The sequence below is a fragment of the Citrus clementina genome, unplaced genomic scaffold, assembly GCF_000493195.1.
Source record: "Citrus clementina cultivar Clemenules unplaced genomic scaffold, Citrus_clementina_v1.0 scaffold_9, whole genome shotgun sequence".
NCBI classification, from domain to species: Eukaryota; Viridiplantae; Streptophyta; class Magnoliopsida; order Sapindales; family Rutaceae; genus Citrus; species Citrus x clementina.
Window position 1 is genome coordinate 7,633,168 of NW_006261964.1, and position 17,095 is coordinate 7,650,262.

Consider the following 17,095-nt stretch of genomic DNA (forward strand, 5'->3'; position numbering starts at 1 on the left):
GGGTTAATGGGTGGATCGGGTCGACCCGAATACAAAGATTCGGATCCTCCAACTTGCTTCACCAACCATTGCCACGTGGCACAATCATGGCCATTGAATCATGAACGGTTGAGATTTGGTCAAGATTGCGAGCTATCCCATGCACTCATATCTATTGTAAGCTCATTTTATCATCCAATTAGTGTTCGGTCAATAGGAAAAGTCAATTTTTTTTACACAAGCCCAATTTTAAGCCGATCTTGACTGATCTTAAGGTTTTCGGACCTCCGGAATCCAAATTTGACCTCCGTTTATCTGTTTGGAGCCTCGAAGTACGTGAAATTAATATTTTTCCTAATAAACACATAAAAATACACAAAATTAAATATATTTAAAACATAATTCATAATTCATAATATATTACATAAACACAAATATAAATTATAACATAAGCATAAAACAACATATTATCGCTTGATAATTAAACAATTTTTTAATACTAATCACTGAGTTGAGCGCCAATTTTTTCCCTGTGTTTTCCCAAAGCTCTTTTCCCGCTTCTTTCCCCCTTATTTCGTATGCATTTGTGCTGTCAACTACATTTTCAGTGACCACTAAGCTAGGTTGCTTCTGACTATCTTGCTACTTTCTCGGTTCAAGAGTCATCTGCATTAATAGCATATCAGTCTCAGTTGCCAGACCTTCGGTTTCTCCTGACTCGGGTTGGTTCATCCTGGGTTCATTAGCATTTGGGTTCAAGTCAACTTGCTGTGGTTGATTTCTTCCATGGTACTCTGCTTCTCTAAATTCCTTGAATGGTTGCTCATCCTTTTTATTCCACCTCTCTCTTCCTCAATTCAACTTAGTTTTTTCAGCTTTGGACAATGCCCTCATGTAAACTCCATAAGGCAATTTTTCTTTAGGTTGCCCATTGTAGGCCGAGCACTCCTTAAATTGATGCCCAATAATTCCATAATAAAAAAACAATTAGGGAGCTATTTATACAATACAGGCAGCTCTACTTCATCATCATTATTCAGCTCTAAAAAGACCATTTTCTGTAGAGGTTTCGTAATATCAATGGATACTCTAACTCTGGCATATGGACCAATAGCACATCTCCTAATAATCCCCCTAGCTTCTGGACATTTTCCCTCTCCATGCATACTAACGGAACATTGTGATTTGAGTCTAGAATGCTGCATGTGCGAATTCTTGCTTTCTCATATTTCCAATTCTGCTCTTTAAGCATAATCAGGGCTATATCAAAGTGCCATGGCCCTCTGGCCATTACTTTTTGCTTATCAACTTTCAATCCAAACTTGAAAATAAAGATATTGTTACCTAAATTTTCAATTTTAACTTCTTTAGTTGTTTTCCATGCCTGCACCAATCTAGTTTGATGCCCTCCGTGTGTACACTTCTTGTCAGTAGTATTTTCTCGATCAGAGAATTTGCCATAATGCGTCCTCCCTTTTCTTCCATACCACTTCTGAGAGTTAGCTTGCATTCAGTTCCTTCACGAATGGATATTGCTTTGCATTTACGAATTAACTCCTCTGTGTCTATGAGTGGTGGGCACAGCTTGACTCTTTAACTTGCTACCTACCCAGAGTTTGTAACCCTAGCTTTTAATACTCTCGTCCACTCTCACCCACTCTTCGAAACCCTCACCAGTTCACTCACTAAAGAACAGATAACAAAAGGCACTCAAAATAAATGAGTGAGATATAAAGCCATTAAAGCTCTAGCTCTACTCCAATCTTTTGTCATCTTTCAAAGGGAAAGAGAGCACACTAGAAGGAGATATGCTTGTACCTCAATATGACTTTTATCTTGAAAGGCATGAAATCTGTGAACTGTTTAATCTAAGAGTTTCTTTTCCCTTTCTCTATAAGATATAAAATGAATAGTATAAATCAAATTTTATTTTAAGTTTGAATTCACAAATTGCTTCTTAACAGTATTTTCTCTTATTTGCTTTATTTTTTTTATGTTCAATTTTAAGCGGGACAATTATTTTGAAATTTTATTTATTTATTTATTTATTTTTATAAAGGTATCTACAAAATTTATTTTAAAAAATATATTTGGGTAAACTATTGAAAATTTGATCGTACTGTGTCGGTCTCATCTCTTGTGTGTTCAATGTGATATTTACCATTTCAAATATTAGGAGCTATTGAGACATATTCAGCTACCATTTTTTTGGAAATCCAGGGGTTGTAGGCAATACATAATTTTGTGACTCTACTTTTGCGTTTAAAGTGGAGGATTTTGGATTCAAGAGAATCTATTAAAAGATATCAGGAGATTGATCATTATATAATGTTATCTTTCTTTTAATCACACGAATGTTTTTATTTGTATTCATCTTACGTTCATTCTACTGATGGACGAAGTCCTTCACCATGTGTTTGCTCATCTTTTTAGTTTACTTGATGGCTCAGAACAATCGCATTAAACTTAAACAGAGTTGATATTTCGTTCAAACATTTTTTTCTCTTGGAAAGGCCACAATCTAGTGATAAGAAATATTAATAATATAAAATTTATGAATTGGTGGACGTAACTGACGGTTATATATAACAATTTAATTTAAATAGTATATTTACTTTTAGTTCTAACAAAATATGGATAAACTTAAAGTGGATGATCGATAATTTTTGTTTTATTTTCTATTTGGCATGTTAAATATCTAAATTACCCTTGTAATGTCATCACCTTTCAATAGAAGCTAATGATTTGATGGATGAACAATATAAATTGTAAATTTAGGATAGACGAATGATACAACTTAAAAGTATTGTATTACTTTTCATAACAGGACAATTTAAGGTAATTTGTTGACAATTTTCCTAAAATTGAATACAAGAGTAAAAGAGAGAAAAATGATTAGTAGTTGATACCATTTGACGCAGAGTGGAAGTGATAGTAGATGTCGTTAAAGCGTACGTTCTTGAAACTCAAAAAATAATAGCACTTAAAGATAGGAAACATTGAATTAATGACAAAGATAAACCCAAATAGTCTTTAATATTATTGATGAAAAGCTTAAAGGTGTTACCATAAACTATGAATAACTAGTCTATATATACTAATAGGTAATTAAATCCTAATTCTTCTTAATAAGAGAAATAATCTAAAATTTTAAATGAATTACAATTACAAATATGACTCAAATAAACTTAATAAAACAAGATAAATCTTAATAGGGAAATTATTAGTCATATACCCTTAAATGACACCAGTATCAAACGTGTTACAACACTTTTCAAGTGTATCACTCGTATACCCTAAGTTGACAAAACACTTCTGCCGTCCACCGATCCGTTAACTGCCGTTTACGAGCGCTGACATCACAAGGGTAATTTAGTCTTTTTTTTAAAAAAAAGACATGTCATACCATTTACCTAGTAAAAAACGACATGTCATATGATATATTTTGATAAAAATGACATGTCATCCCATTTACCTCATTTTGAGTTTAAAGGGTAAAATAGTCATTTTGCTCAAATTCTGTTACGTTCTTAACGGTAGTAAACGGAAAGGTGGACGCCAGAACTCTTTTGTCAACTTAAGGTATACGAGTGATATAAGTGAAAAGTGTTGTAGTATGTTTGATAACGGTGACATTTAAGGGTATACCGGCGATAATTTCCCATCTTAATAAAATATTAAATGCTAAATTGACTCAAATACTATAATTTCTAATATATTCTACTCGATATGCTTCCTACATTAGTCTCATCCTCCTTAAAAAAAACAACAAAAAAAAAAACTCGTCCTTGAGTCTTGCTGATAACAAAAGACAATTGGAGCTCCAACTCATAGTCTTTTATATCAATCTTCTTTGAAATTTGAAATGCTATGTACTTAATCTTCTTCTTGATCTTGTTAGTCACTCTACAACAATGTAAAGTCTTATACAAGCAAAATAATTTCTAGGCCTCTCAAATCTTTTGTCAGACCTTGCTCAATGTTCTTGCCAATTAACTTTATCTTAACAATCATATCTTTTTCAAGAATAACTTTCTTGTGTCCACTATGAATAGGCAAAATTGTATCAATTATCTTTGAGTCTTCTTAAATAATTGGTTTGGCTTTAACTTCGAAGTAAATCATCTCTACCTGATATTTTTTTAATAATGCTCTTATCATCAACTTGATTTGATGAAGTCATATAAATTATATTACCCTTTATGACAATCGATGCCTCTTCAACTTGAGTTTTTTGAACTTCAATTGTACCATTCAACTCAGTGTTCAAATTAAGATCAGAAGCTACCTCATCTTGTGTAATTTTGGGCACAAGTTCAAATATTTTATGATACTCATAGGTATATCTTTGATTAAGTTGAACGTCTAATATTGATTCTTGAGATTCTCTTGTTAAATTGTCCATTGCCTCAATTGAATGTTGCATTGATGACAATGCCTTCATTAAATCTTGCAATGTCTTTGATGATCGTTCAAGATGCTTTTCTCATCATTCATATTCTATTTCCTCTTCATTTGAATCGTCTGAATTAGGAGGGGGTAGAATAGCTTTCGTATCTCTACTAGAGCTGCCTATTTCTTTAGCTTTGCTAGTCATCCTTTAGTTGCTGAAATAATTGCTTAAATCGACATTACTAATAACCTTTGCTTCTTGGTTTTCTGTTTGTACAAGTCTAATCCCTTTCAAATCTTATTTTGCGCCAAGTAATATTTCTTCCATTACAGTAATATGGGTTTGCATTGACTATAAGGCTTTTGTTGTTTTGCTCGATGATTCTGCTGAATTGTTTTATAATTGTTTGAGTAGCTCTATCCCCCTTGTAATTTGATTTTCAAATTGAGTATTGCTTTCTCTATAAATGATTATTGCTTTTTTTTAATTTTTTTAAGTTTTTTATAAGAACAAAAAAATTAAAGGGTAATAATGTAATTAAAAAATATTGCGCAAAACTTATAAATAAGTAAAATATGGAGTTACCGGTGACGGTGATCGGGAAAATGGGAAAGGGAGGGTAAAACTAGAAGATTTGATGGTGGTGAGTGGTGGTGGTAGTTTTGACTCAGATCATGATGTTTGGATCAAAAAATTGAAGTGAAAGTAGTGACTGGAGTTTTGATTTCATTTCCAATGAATGGTGAAGTAATGGATGAAGGCGATGGTCCAGAAGGATAGAATGTGTGGTAAGGAAAAGTTCGGTTATGGTGGGGGCGGATGGCTTGATGTGATTTGTAACCAAATGAGTGGTGGTTGGTGCAGCAGTTGCAATTGTTTTTGTGGTGTTTGGTGGTGAAATGGGTTGGGGTTCGATGGGCGGCCTTTTTTGGTTTTTGATGGTCGTGGAGATCGATGGAAAAAGATGAAGAACGGCAGTGACGGCAGCCGCATGCAGTGGCTGTGAAGGTGGCTAGGGTTTTGTTGATTTTTTTTTCACTTGGTGGAGTTAATAGATGATGAAGGATTTGTGTATGGAGAGTGGTTCCAACATACGTTGGAAAGCTACCAAGTAAAAAAAAAGTAGTAAAATAATAAAAACAACATACTGCGGCTAGAGTTTTAAAAACGTATGTTGGAAAGCTTTGCCTGCTATGGAGGAAAGCCTTAATACCATTTGACATAGTGCGGAAGCGATACTTAATGTCGTTCCAACGTATGTTTTTGAAATTCAAGAAAGAATAACTCTCAAAAGGAGAACATCGAATTAACGACAAAGATAAACCCAAAGGGAATAACCTAAAATATTATTTATAAAAAACTTAAAGGTGTTACTATAAATTATGAATAACAAATCTATATATAGTAGTAGTTAACTAATCTTTCTCAAATAAGAGAAATAATATAAAATCCTAAATAAATTAGAATTATTAATATGACTCAAATAAGCTTAATAAAGTAAAGATAAATTATAATAAAATCGTAAATACTGAATTGACTCAAATACTATAATTTCTAGTATATTCTACCTTATATGGTTCCTACATTAGTAATCTAGTGTGCATCATTAAGAAAGTTACAAACTATCAGCTCAGGCAGACGGGCACAAATACTAAAGGAATGGGAATGGGATGAGGAATGAGGATGAGGGCAGGTACCACATGGAACTTGAAAGTAACGAAAAGCAAACCTTAGGAATGAATCCCTAGTGTTGTTAATCTGAATCTAATTTTGTAAAACTTGTCAACTAGAGTTCTTCCTTGGCCTGTCCATCATAAGCATCATCTTCGTTATTTTCATTTTGTAGCTTCTAAATAACTTTTTCAAGAGGAAGATCTGCTGGCCTTTCGATAAGCCTGGTCCCCTATCATAACCTCGTAGGCCTCCGGTTGGTTCAATAAAAACTCCCTCAACGGGATTGGACCAACAGTTTCCCAAAAAAAGAAAGAAATGAATCAGAATTCAAAGACGAACAAATACGCAATTGCCAAAAGTAGCGATGTGGAGAAATTAAAAGTTATTTAGCCAAGACTTCAACGAGGGACTGAAGTCTACATAAAATAACATGCTTCTTTGCAAAGTGAACATGATTGTGATAAAATCAATGACCATGAACTTCACTTCAATGGATCCAGTTTTCAGAACTTTTGACCATTCTGTAGCGATCTCCATTACTTCGGCCTTAAAAAACGAAATGCAAAGTCAACCAGGGATCGAGATGTTTAATTAACCCTCATATTTATTCACGATTAGTGATTTATGATCAAAATAATAATAATAATCATAAACAAGTGAAGCTAAAGAAGAAAAAAAAAAAAAAAAAAAGTAACGATGGAGAAGAAGCAACAAAAAGTGACATGAAAGCGAAATCGATTTACCACAGATAGAGGAGTACCCAAACGTAGCTTAATGAAGCCGAAAACGAGGCTGCATTGGCGCTTCAACATCTCTTCCTGCATCTGGGGAATATCCATACCGTCAAAATCAAGGTCTGGTGGGTCGAATTCCTCGAGACCCGATACCTTTGGTTTGCCCCATTCCTTCCAATCATCATCTTCTTCATCGTCAACCACATCATCTAGATCATCCGTGACGTGGACTTTCCTCTTCCCTGCCTCTGTCAATCGGACAATTTCAACATTTCTTTCAAGGGCTTGGACTACAGTTAGGACGACCAGGATTACGATTAGATTGCGTCATTTTCGTTTTTAAGATAAATAATTTCCAGCTGCTTTGCTCAGCTTCGCTTCGGTTTCGTTATTTATTATTATTGGTTTATTATTATATCTTTGAGGAACTTGTTTCGATATATAATTTTCAAACAATGCTTTTTTGAGGAACTTGTTTTGTAGGATACAAACTCTTGTGGTTACCAGCCCACGTACACTTTATTTTGAGCCTTTGGTGGGTTGAAAATCAGATATTTTGAAAGCTCTGGAAGGATTCTGTAAAAAGAATATTTTAGCTGGTTGTGAATTCAGCTTCTTTTTCGTTGTATAATCTAGTTGGGGGTTTGTCCTTGTTCTTCTTTTTCGTTGTATAATCTAGTTGGGGATTTTGGGAGAGTCTAAAAGATGGTGGCGCCGCTTCTATGAGAAAATGGAGATAAATTTTCAAGGTAAATACTAAATACTCGGTTTCACACTTCATGGGGGATTAAAGTAGACAAAAATTGCAATATATAGCAAAAGTGGGCGCTTGTCTGTAACTGTAAGAGGTTTTAAATGTGGGTATTTCTCAAGGAACCATTGTATTGAGTCCTTAAACTACACTTTAGGTTAAGTACAAGCTCCCTAATACAATTCTGTATTAATTTCCATTCCGTGATATTTTTCTTTGTTAATTTTTTAGTGCTGAATCCAAAAGTAACTGAACTTTTTCAGGATCCACCATCTCAATCCAGTGAAAAATTCTGGTGGAAATGGCTCTTAAGGGGACTCCATTGTCAACTCTTGCTTCTTTAATAAACTATAATCCATCAAATTAGTTGGGGAGGAATCCCAGCATCGCTTCTCCTGCAATATATTCTTTCGTGCTACATTGTACTCGAAATGTGGAATTTGGAAAAACTTAAAAGAGTGGAACAAGTATATATGGGCGCAACAATAGGATGAGAAAGATTATAGCTTGCTTGAGCCGCAGTTGATGGCATGGATGGAATAACAAAAGAAAGAGGTAATTCAACGGCATTCTTGCGGAGTACTTATTTCTCCTTGTCTAAAATATGGGATTTTCAGGTAGGAGAGGAATTTGGAAAGCTTCGTGTTAATGCTTGCTGCACAGTCAATGTGTGTATGGAGGACATGCAAAGAATAAGTTTTTTTAATCAGTAACAATTGAGTTTCAACTTTTGGTATGGTGACTCTTGTTTCAGAAAGAAAATGTTATGCTTTCTTGAAATTCCGATTACTGTGTATTTTAATTATTATCTTATTATTATTATTATTATGACTGTCACTTCGTATTGATCTAGGTAGATTATAGTATTCTCGGGATAATTTACTTGGGATGCAAGAGTTATCTCTTGATATTATTTATTACCAGACAGTTTTTAGAACATTATTTATTTTATGTCTTTCTAATTTTTCACAAAATCTCGGTTAGTCTGTCACGCATTATGACTCTCATCATGTAAAGGCATAAAACTTGTGAAATGTTTTGTCTTGACCTTTTTCCCCCTTCTCCATGGGATATAGAATGAATAGTATAAATCGAATTTCATTTTAAGTATATATGTATTCACAAGATGCTTCTTAACAGTATATTTTCTCTTCTTTGCTTTATTTTTTGGCCCATAATTTTTTGCCGGATAATTATTTAAAAATTTTTATTTATTATTTTTAAATATTGGAGGAAACTACTGAAAATTTGAATGTATTGTAAAAAAAAAAACTCATTTTCTGATTCTCATTGGTTAATTGCACTACAATTCCTGTTTTATTATAAAAATGAAAAAAAATCAGATGATACTAAAATTTAACTCATTAGTCCTACTTATTTTAATTTTTTAACTTAAATCAAAGGATGGGGCTACTTTTTTAATTATTAATTTACATACCCGTCATCAAAGTTTCAAGAAGAAAAATTATTTTGTACACCTACCCAAGTATCAAATATATCCTTGATAAAATAAATTTTATATTTTTACTAAATAAATTAATTGAAATAATAGGTAAAAATTGACTAAATTGATTACATGCCCACTAGTTTCAGTTTCATATGTTTGGCAATTAACAATTGAATTCTATTACGTACTCAAAGTTGTCAAACACGAGATGTGGAAAAAAATTCTAAATAGGTATGGAGTATAAAATGGCTTTGGTTCCAAATTCTTGTTAGAAAGTTTCCAAACTTGTTCATCAAGCTTGTAAATCTAAAATTAAATGAAGAGTAATTTTTTTTCTCTAGTGCACATTTTGATACTTTCATATTAAACAATAAAAAAACATAGCATTAATTGGTAAATTAATATATTTTTATTACATATTGAAATTATTGACTGTATATTGAATAGGTATTATGAAAAAAAAATATAAACTATAATAAGAGCAAGGGATTAAATTCATATTCACTTTTATCACAAAATATGGTTTGTAATTATTAATTAATAATAGTTTTACTATGTATTAAATTAATTAATTAATTAATAGGAAAGAGTATTAAATTGAATATATTAACTCAAATATATGAATAAGTCATTTTAATGGTGAAATTAACTAGATAAATACATCTTAGTGGAAAAAATGTAAAATATTATGGAATTATATGTCAAAATTCTGAACTTTTTACTTTTCTAGTTTTGTAGCAAACAATAGGGACTGTAGTGTTAATAACCCAGCAGAAACATCTCACCATCGAACTAGTTTTGGCTTAGATCTTAATGGTGGATTAGGAAAAGACAAAAAATGGGTAACATAGCTGGACCCTTCCATCAAAAGTTAATGTATAGTGGGTTTTCAATTAAATACCTTTTACTAGTTCAAAAATTATTTAAATACCCTTTTATTTATTGATTTTCATGGATACCTTCAGAAATACATGTAAAGTTCAAAAATACTCTTAATAAATACATCAAATCTAGTTTTTCTTACTCTCTTCTTACACTCAAATAAGTCGTCAAAAATTTATCCAAACCTCTTTTACAAATATAACTATATATTCAAATTTTTAACTCCTATACTTTTTTCAATTGAAAATAGATGCATTCCTCGTTAAACAACCCAATAAAGAATGTTAATGTTGTTGGGTCTTTAAGTTTTACATTTTCTAGAAAATAATGGATATTTTCCTCATATTACAATGTTCTATTTTCTATTTTTCACTATTTTTCCTTATATGTCAAAATGCATGCAATGTAAGTTGTTTGATTACATTTTTAACAAGATGTCTTAGTGAACATGCATGTGTTTAAGGTGAAAATATTTCAAGTAATGTCATGTATTATTTTCAATGTCATGTATGTCATGTAGTCATGTAAGTTGATTAACTGATGTAGTAAGTCATATAGGTTATGCAATCATGTAGGTCATGTAAGTAATATAGTTATATAGATCTTGTAAGGACTAGTTTGGTTATGCTATAACTTTTAAAATACTTGTTGTTAGCTATTCTATAGAAATAACCAATTGTAAAGAAAATGAGGTAAACATTTGGTAAAATTTATTTTTAAAAGTGCTATGAGTTTTAAAAGCAGTCGTATGTGTTTACTAAATCTTATTGTTAAACTGCTAAATGAATATAAATGACTAAATTGGGCATAATATTTAATCAAATTTATTTTACAAATTTATAAACATGTATATAAAATATTTTTTTATTGTGTTTATATAATAACTGATAACTAAAATAAATATTTTATTCTATTAATTTTATTTTTTATTTCGCTGTCTCAATATAATCGATAATAATGATAATAATCTCTTTCAAGCTAATGATTTTATTTTCTTATTAATAAGGATAATTTTAGATTTTTATAATACGTAGGAGTATATATGGAAATATGTTAAGTATACAAGTAATTTTCAAAATCATATTTCAAAAAGCTACTTATTCCTTTCTTTTCAAAATTTACTGTAAGATGAGATGATTTGTCAAAAATGAATTTTTAAAAATTTACAGAACATCAAATTAGCTTTTAATTTTTCAAAAAATCACTTTTAGACCTCCAAAAAGTAATTCCAAATGGGCCCTTAGTCATGTAGCCATATAGATCATGTAAGTCATGTAAGAGTCATTTAATCCATTTAGTCATTTTGAGTTAATGATACTTACTAAATTCATGTGAGAACTTATACTATTTATGAAATTTTCGTCAAATTCCGTTTTTAGGGGTGTTTGATACTCCTCATTACATAGGGTTGGATTCATGTTTGGTACAAGTAGATTTTTTTTTTAAACTTTCTAATACTAAGGAATATAACTTTTTCATTTAATATTAATTTTTTATTGTAATTATTAATATAAGTTAATAAATTTATAATTTCTTATTAAATAATATTATACTATAGTTAATTTTTTATTATATTAAAAGTATAACTAGATAATGTGTTATTTAATTATATTGTAGTAATTAATATATAAAAATTAGTTATTATTCAACAATTTAGTATAACTAATAATAAATATCTAAATATGAATAAATTTGAATAATATAAACTTAAAATTAATAATGATATAAAATATTATTATATATATTACAGAACTCTTACTTGAATTATTTATCACAATTCATTTCGTTAGTGAATATCTTACAATAATTGTATCGCTTTATTATTTTGTAATTATCTTGTAGCATATATAAACTTTCATTCTATCGTCCTAAGGTGACTTTTTAACTAATCTTGTAGATTTTAACTATTTATTTATGTTGTTATATTATTTAGAGATTATTTGATTAAATTATTTGCTTCGACCTTTATTTTACTGGTTATATATTTAGAAAATACTAAAAATAAATATTATGCTTCTGAAAATTTAAGACTATAAGTTTCGATCTTTATAAAGAATTATGATGTTTGTTAACATTTATACTAAAAAATGTTAAGTTTCTAAAATTTAAGACTTTTATATTTAGTATTTTTCTAATTACTAATAAATGTTGTATTCTAAAAATATAATTTAAATTAATCACAAGAAAATTAATAGAGTACAGTGGAGCACCGAACATAATATAAATAAAAATTCATACATATAGTGGATAGCACCAAACATATTACAACATTGTTATAATGTAATACATATATTCAATATACTTACATTAAAATAATACAATATAATATAATGTGCCAAACACACCTTTAAAATATTAAAATAATTTTAGATATAATATGGGGTATTTGCCGCGATTATCTCGTGTACATTCTGATACTCACGGTACTACCATTTGAAATATTGGAAATTATTGAGACGTTTCTCATACACCATTTATGGTTGAAACGTGGATTCTCGTATTGCATTTTCTTGGGAATCGAAGACTTGTTGGCAATACCCTGCCTAATTTGGTAAATCTACTTTTGCAAACTAAAAATTATTAAAGCCATGAGATTGGCATTCACGATAAATATGGGAAGATCTCAAGGGATCAATATTTTTTATTTTTTTTTTAACTATCAGGTATTCTGGTGAGGGCTACAACTGTGTAAGACACCTTTAAATTCATACCACAACTTAAATTAGAAGTCCCCACTCGAATCGAGAGGCACATGTTCTCCTAACAAAGACGACTTCCCTGTGACTCGAACTGGGAAACAAATTCAATCAAGCCACTTAAGCGGACTCTATTACCAGTGGAGCCAACACTTTATTGGTATCTCAGGGATCAACTATGATAAGTAGTTATCTGGCTTCTTTGGAATTACGTGAAATTTTTTTTTTGTGCATTTATTTTACGTTCATTTCCCTGACGGTTGGAGTTTTTTTAACCATCTGTTTGCTAATATAAACTTTATGAATTGGTGGTGGCCATTAACTGACGGAAAATATAACAATTTGATTTAATGTTGTCTATTTATTTTTAAATGAAATCTCAATCATCAAACTAAAACATTGGTCGATTATTTTGTTTATATTGAAAACTCCATCAGCGTAAAATTCCAAAAATGACATAACAAACGAAGCTTCATCAAATCAAAATAATTTGTGTTTCGAGATATCACACAGAGTCGGTGCCTCTTAGAAAAATCAACCAAAACAAAATAAATAAAACCCAAGACTAATAAGAAATCAAAACACATGCAGCTGTAAACTATGAAGCTGAAGACAAATACTCAAATAGAAAGTAAATTCTCCATTGCAAATTATATTACAAGCCAATTCTTTTGCTGAACTTTTTTAAAACCTTTGAAATGCACCTGATTTGTTTCAACTTAGCCAAAGCAGTTTCTTGGAGAAACCCTTGCAGCTGCTGATAGGAGGGGCCTTTTTCTTGTGGCTCATAATTCTGAAACTCTGCCTCAATATATCAATATCCCTTTGCTTTCTGTACACTTCAGTTTCCACGGAACCCAGTTGTGCTTTCAGAGCTTCAATGTTTTGTTCCTTGTCTCTCAGTTCCCTCTTCAGCTCTTGTATCATGTTTTCATCCTCTGCTCTCCAATACAGTCCATTTCCTTTATAAACAAGCAACAAGACTTTATTAATAACAATGTGATTTTTATACTATCAAATGTGAACAGAGAGCAGAGAAATAAAGCACCATGTGTTCTTTGAATGAGCTCATCAAGCTCAGTCTTGATAGCAAGATATAGCTGCTTCCATTTCTCCACAGCTTCATCTCGCCGCGCTCTTTCTTCTTTCATCCGCCCCATCAAGAAGCTTGTTCCCAACAACTGCCATTCCACCTCATCATCTTTCTCGTTCACCAGCCCATCTTTCATTTCTCTGATCTTCTCTTCTTTTTCTTCCAAATTCTTCCCCAGCCTCTTTACTTCTTCTTTAAGCTTCTTTCTCTCCTGCTTCCACTCAGCCTCTTTGAAAGCGAAAACCATCACCTCTCTTTCGTACGCTCTGCTCTCTTTCTCCCTCTCGTGCATCATCCCATTTATTTCCTCTCTCAAAAGCCTTATCTTTTCCGTCAAAATCCTCACATCTTTCTTACACAACTTGTTCTTTTTCTTGCTAGGAAAGTTTCCCATGATTGTTAGTATTATCTCTTCGCCCTTTTTGGCTCTTCTCTGAGCTTGATAGAGAAAGAGGGCTTTGAAGAAATATAATGGTGGTGGGTCTTTGGATCTAAAGAGAAGTGTGTGAATGACATAAATATTTTGCAGCTTCTGCAGAGGCTCCGAGAGCAGAGCTTATGTAGAACATTTAATTAACAGCTACAAAGTACATGCAAATGCAACATGACTATTTATTAATCATATCATATATCTCTCCTCTCTTATTTGCTACCTTAATTATTGGTGGAAATGTCAAAAGATTCCCTCGAAGGGAGGCCAATGTCTTTATTTGATTGATTTCACATAAAGAATTAATGGCCACACAAGACATGCAAATAGTGAAATATATGAATGCAGTAAAGGAAAACAAGTTGAGTTGTACTCAAATAATATTATCAATTCACATGCACGAGTCCTGTTTAGGACATGGAATTCACAATCCAATTATTAGCAAAAATAATGCCAATTCTTGAGTGGTCCTACATTCTCCGCAAACATCATTGAAGTTAACTGGTACGAGAGCATATTGCCTGGGGCAAATTTGTCTCTAAGTTGAATTTGGAGGACGATGTGGATGCTGGTAACTAGGTGCTTGATGAATCAATTAGTAAAATTTTTTGGCATATATGGTACAAGAGATTCAAGATAAAACTCAATCACGTTGCCTAATTATCCGAAAAGATTATGCTAACAGGTACCGCATAATAGAATAATTTATAGGAATTGAACAAGTCAACATCATGGTTTTACTTCTAGACGGGCTTAGTTACAAGTTAGGGCTACCAAACAAACTAATCTTTTACCCGGAGCAAAATGTTTGTTAGCGATAGCTATCCACATAACTATAATGTCTACAAATTCATTAATGTAAATCTTTGGATTCCCAAGCTGAAAATGACTTGTACAGTAACCGCATACGTCACATGCTGTGGAAGATTGGCATGAATTGTTGCAGCAACAGTAGGTGCGTATTCCCTTAATTTACCATCTAGATGTTTGCTTGGGGGTAGAGAAGTGGGGAGAGGAAAAGAATTTGATTTTTTTTTTATACTTTCTATTATTTGGTTAGATCAAATTTAATGGAATTGAATTTCCATCAATTTGAAGAATTTGTATTCCTTGTCAATGACTAAGGATTTCAAATTCCTTATCTATCTAAACACAAAAATTCCAATATTATCCTCTAAATAAAATCAATTTTAAATAAATTAAAGTAAAAATAATTTATATTTATTTTCTTAAATTAATAGGATAAACTTATTTGAAAAAAGAAAAAATAGTAAATTGACTCGCCGGAAAGTCACCGGAGACTCATCGGAGTTTTGCCGGAGACGCACTTTACCATCAAAACCGGTATCAATGGAATTCTCATGAGCCGATCTACAACTCTATGGAGTTAGAAATGCTAATATACGTTATTATTTAACTCAAGTCTTATTTAAATGCTTGGGAAAATTTTAACTCTCATATTTCCAACTATATAGTGTATTTTCTGCAAAATTAACATTTCCAATGAGTAAATCGTCCATTTCTGATCATTATTATGCATTTAACGCGATAAAAAATGACGGTCTACGACAGTAAACGGCGTCGGTCAATGGCGGTCAACGTGGTGGTTGTCCATGGCCAAATGCTGTAATTTTTTTAAAAATGATTTAATTAGATAATTTCTAGATTAAATTAATTCATAGTTTTATTAATTTTTAATTTATTAACACTATTAACATTAAAGATAGTGGGTGTATTTGTCCAAATAAAAAATATGTAATTTCTTTTCCTTTCAAATTTTATGTCAAACCAAACAATAACAATTAATTTTTGCACTCTTTTCCTCTCATCACCTCTCCATTCCTTTTCTTTTTTTCTCCTCTCCTCTCCTCCCCTTTCTTAAAACCAAACACCAGCTAAAAGTTTATGTTAGATAAAGTTCTACATAACTGTTGTAAGTTTAATTAGACCTTAAACTCTAAGAGTTATTAAGTCTTTTGATTTAGCTCCTATCACTATCATGAGCTTCTACACAAAGACATTTATTACATCTAAAATAAGTGTGTGTGTGAGATCTGACAAATAAGTAGAATGTAATAAAAAATACAAAAAAAATGAAAACAAAAAGGAAAGATAGTGGGTTCTTACAATGTGATTTGAGAGGATTTTTCTTGGACCATAAAAATATAGTGTCATGAGGATTTTTCATAAAATTATATATCCTCTATCCCTAACCAAATTAATAGTAGTCTATTTTCATTGTGATCCGTTTCAATGTTTTGAAATCAAAACGTACATTTTTTGATCTCCCATTATCTGTATGTTGAATATGAACGGATATCAACAATATAGATGACAAAAAACACTTAGATGTGATGTGATTATTTTTTACGATTAATGATGAGTTCAGCCTCAACTAAGGAGCAATTGTATGATAATAATTGAGATGAAATCTCAATGTGGCAATCTGTGCATAAAATGGTGACGAATTTTATTAGCTCTACCCAATTTTGTGCTCTCTTTTGGCAGTTTGTTTGGTGTTTCTTGGTATTATAGGGAGATAAGCTAGAATCATAGACTGAGTTGTGAGTTTGGGCCTGCCAATTGTCAATTTGCCCCAAAGGGTATAATCCAAATACTGATTCTGTGCTATTCCTTTTACCAAATTTGATGGGTGGTTATGTTCATTGATTATGGGTTGGTTGGTTGCTTTCAATAGACATACGGTGTGATTAAATAATGATGGAATATCCTTCCTTTGCCCGCTAAACTAGTCACATGGGACTTATATAGATGATTATGGGTAAGCCACTAGGCCTACAAGTGCCAAAATCTCTTTGATGTCCTACTACAATAAACCCAAGCCCATGTTTGGTTGGAAAGTTAGTAGGGGAGAAGGAGAATAGAAAGGGAAGGGGAGAGGAGAAGAGAAAATGAGTGAAAAAGATGATCGATTTCATTCTTATTGGTTCGACACAAAATTTATTTTTCTCTTATTTTTTTCTTTAAAAGCCTTATATATTCTTTTTTTTCTTAT

The 17,095-nt window shown here is 31.5% G+C and overlaps 1 protein-coding gene and 1 pseudogene across 1 annotated transcript; both read right to left on the minus strand.

Annotated features, from left to right (window-relative positions):
* Positions 1-6,158: 6,158 nt before the first annotated feature.
* Positions 6,159-7,101, minus strand: LOC18032303 (annotated as a pseudogene).
* A 5,926-nt stretch (positions 7,102-13,027) lies between these two features.
* Positions 13,028-14,430, minus strand: LOC18032651 (uncharacterized protein PF11_0207). The gene is made up of 2 exons (XM_006420359.2): positions 13,605-14,430; positions 13,028-13,518 (listed from the first exon to the last, which is right to left on the minus strand). Exons 1-2 carry the CDS (start codon positions 14,041-14,043, stop codon positions 13,271-13,273), a joined length of 687 nt encoding a protein of 228 aa, XP_006420422.1. The 5' UTR covers positions 14,044-14,430; the 3' UTR covers positions 13,028-13,270.
* Positions 14,431-17,095: the final 2,665 nt, after the last annotated feature.

Bases quoted from the DNA above. Each gene is read 5' to 3' on its own strand.
- LOC18032651 (XM_006420359.2), bottom strand. From the start codon at position 14,043: ATGGGAAACTTTCCTAGCAAGAAAAAGAACAAGTTGTGTAAGAAAGAT. The intron at 13,519-13,604 runs GTGCTTTATTTC...TTGTTTATAAAG, and splicing joins GCTCATTCAAAGAACACATG to GAAATGGACTGTATTGGAGA.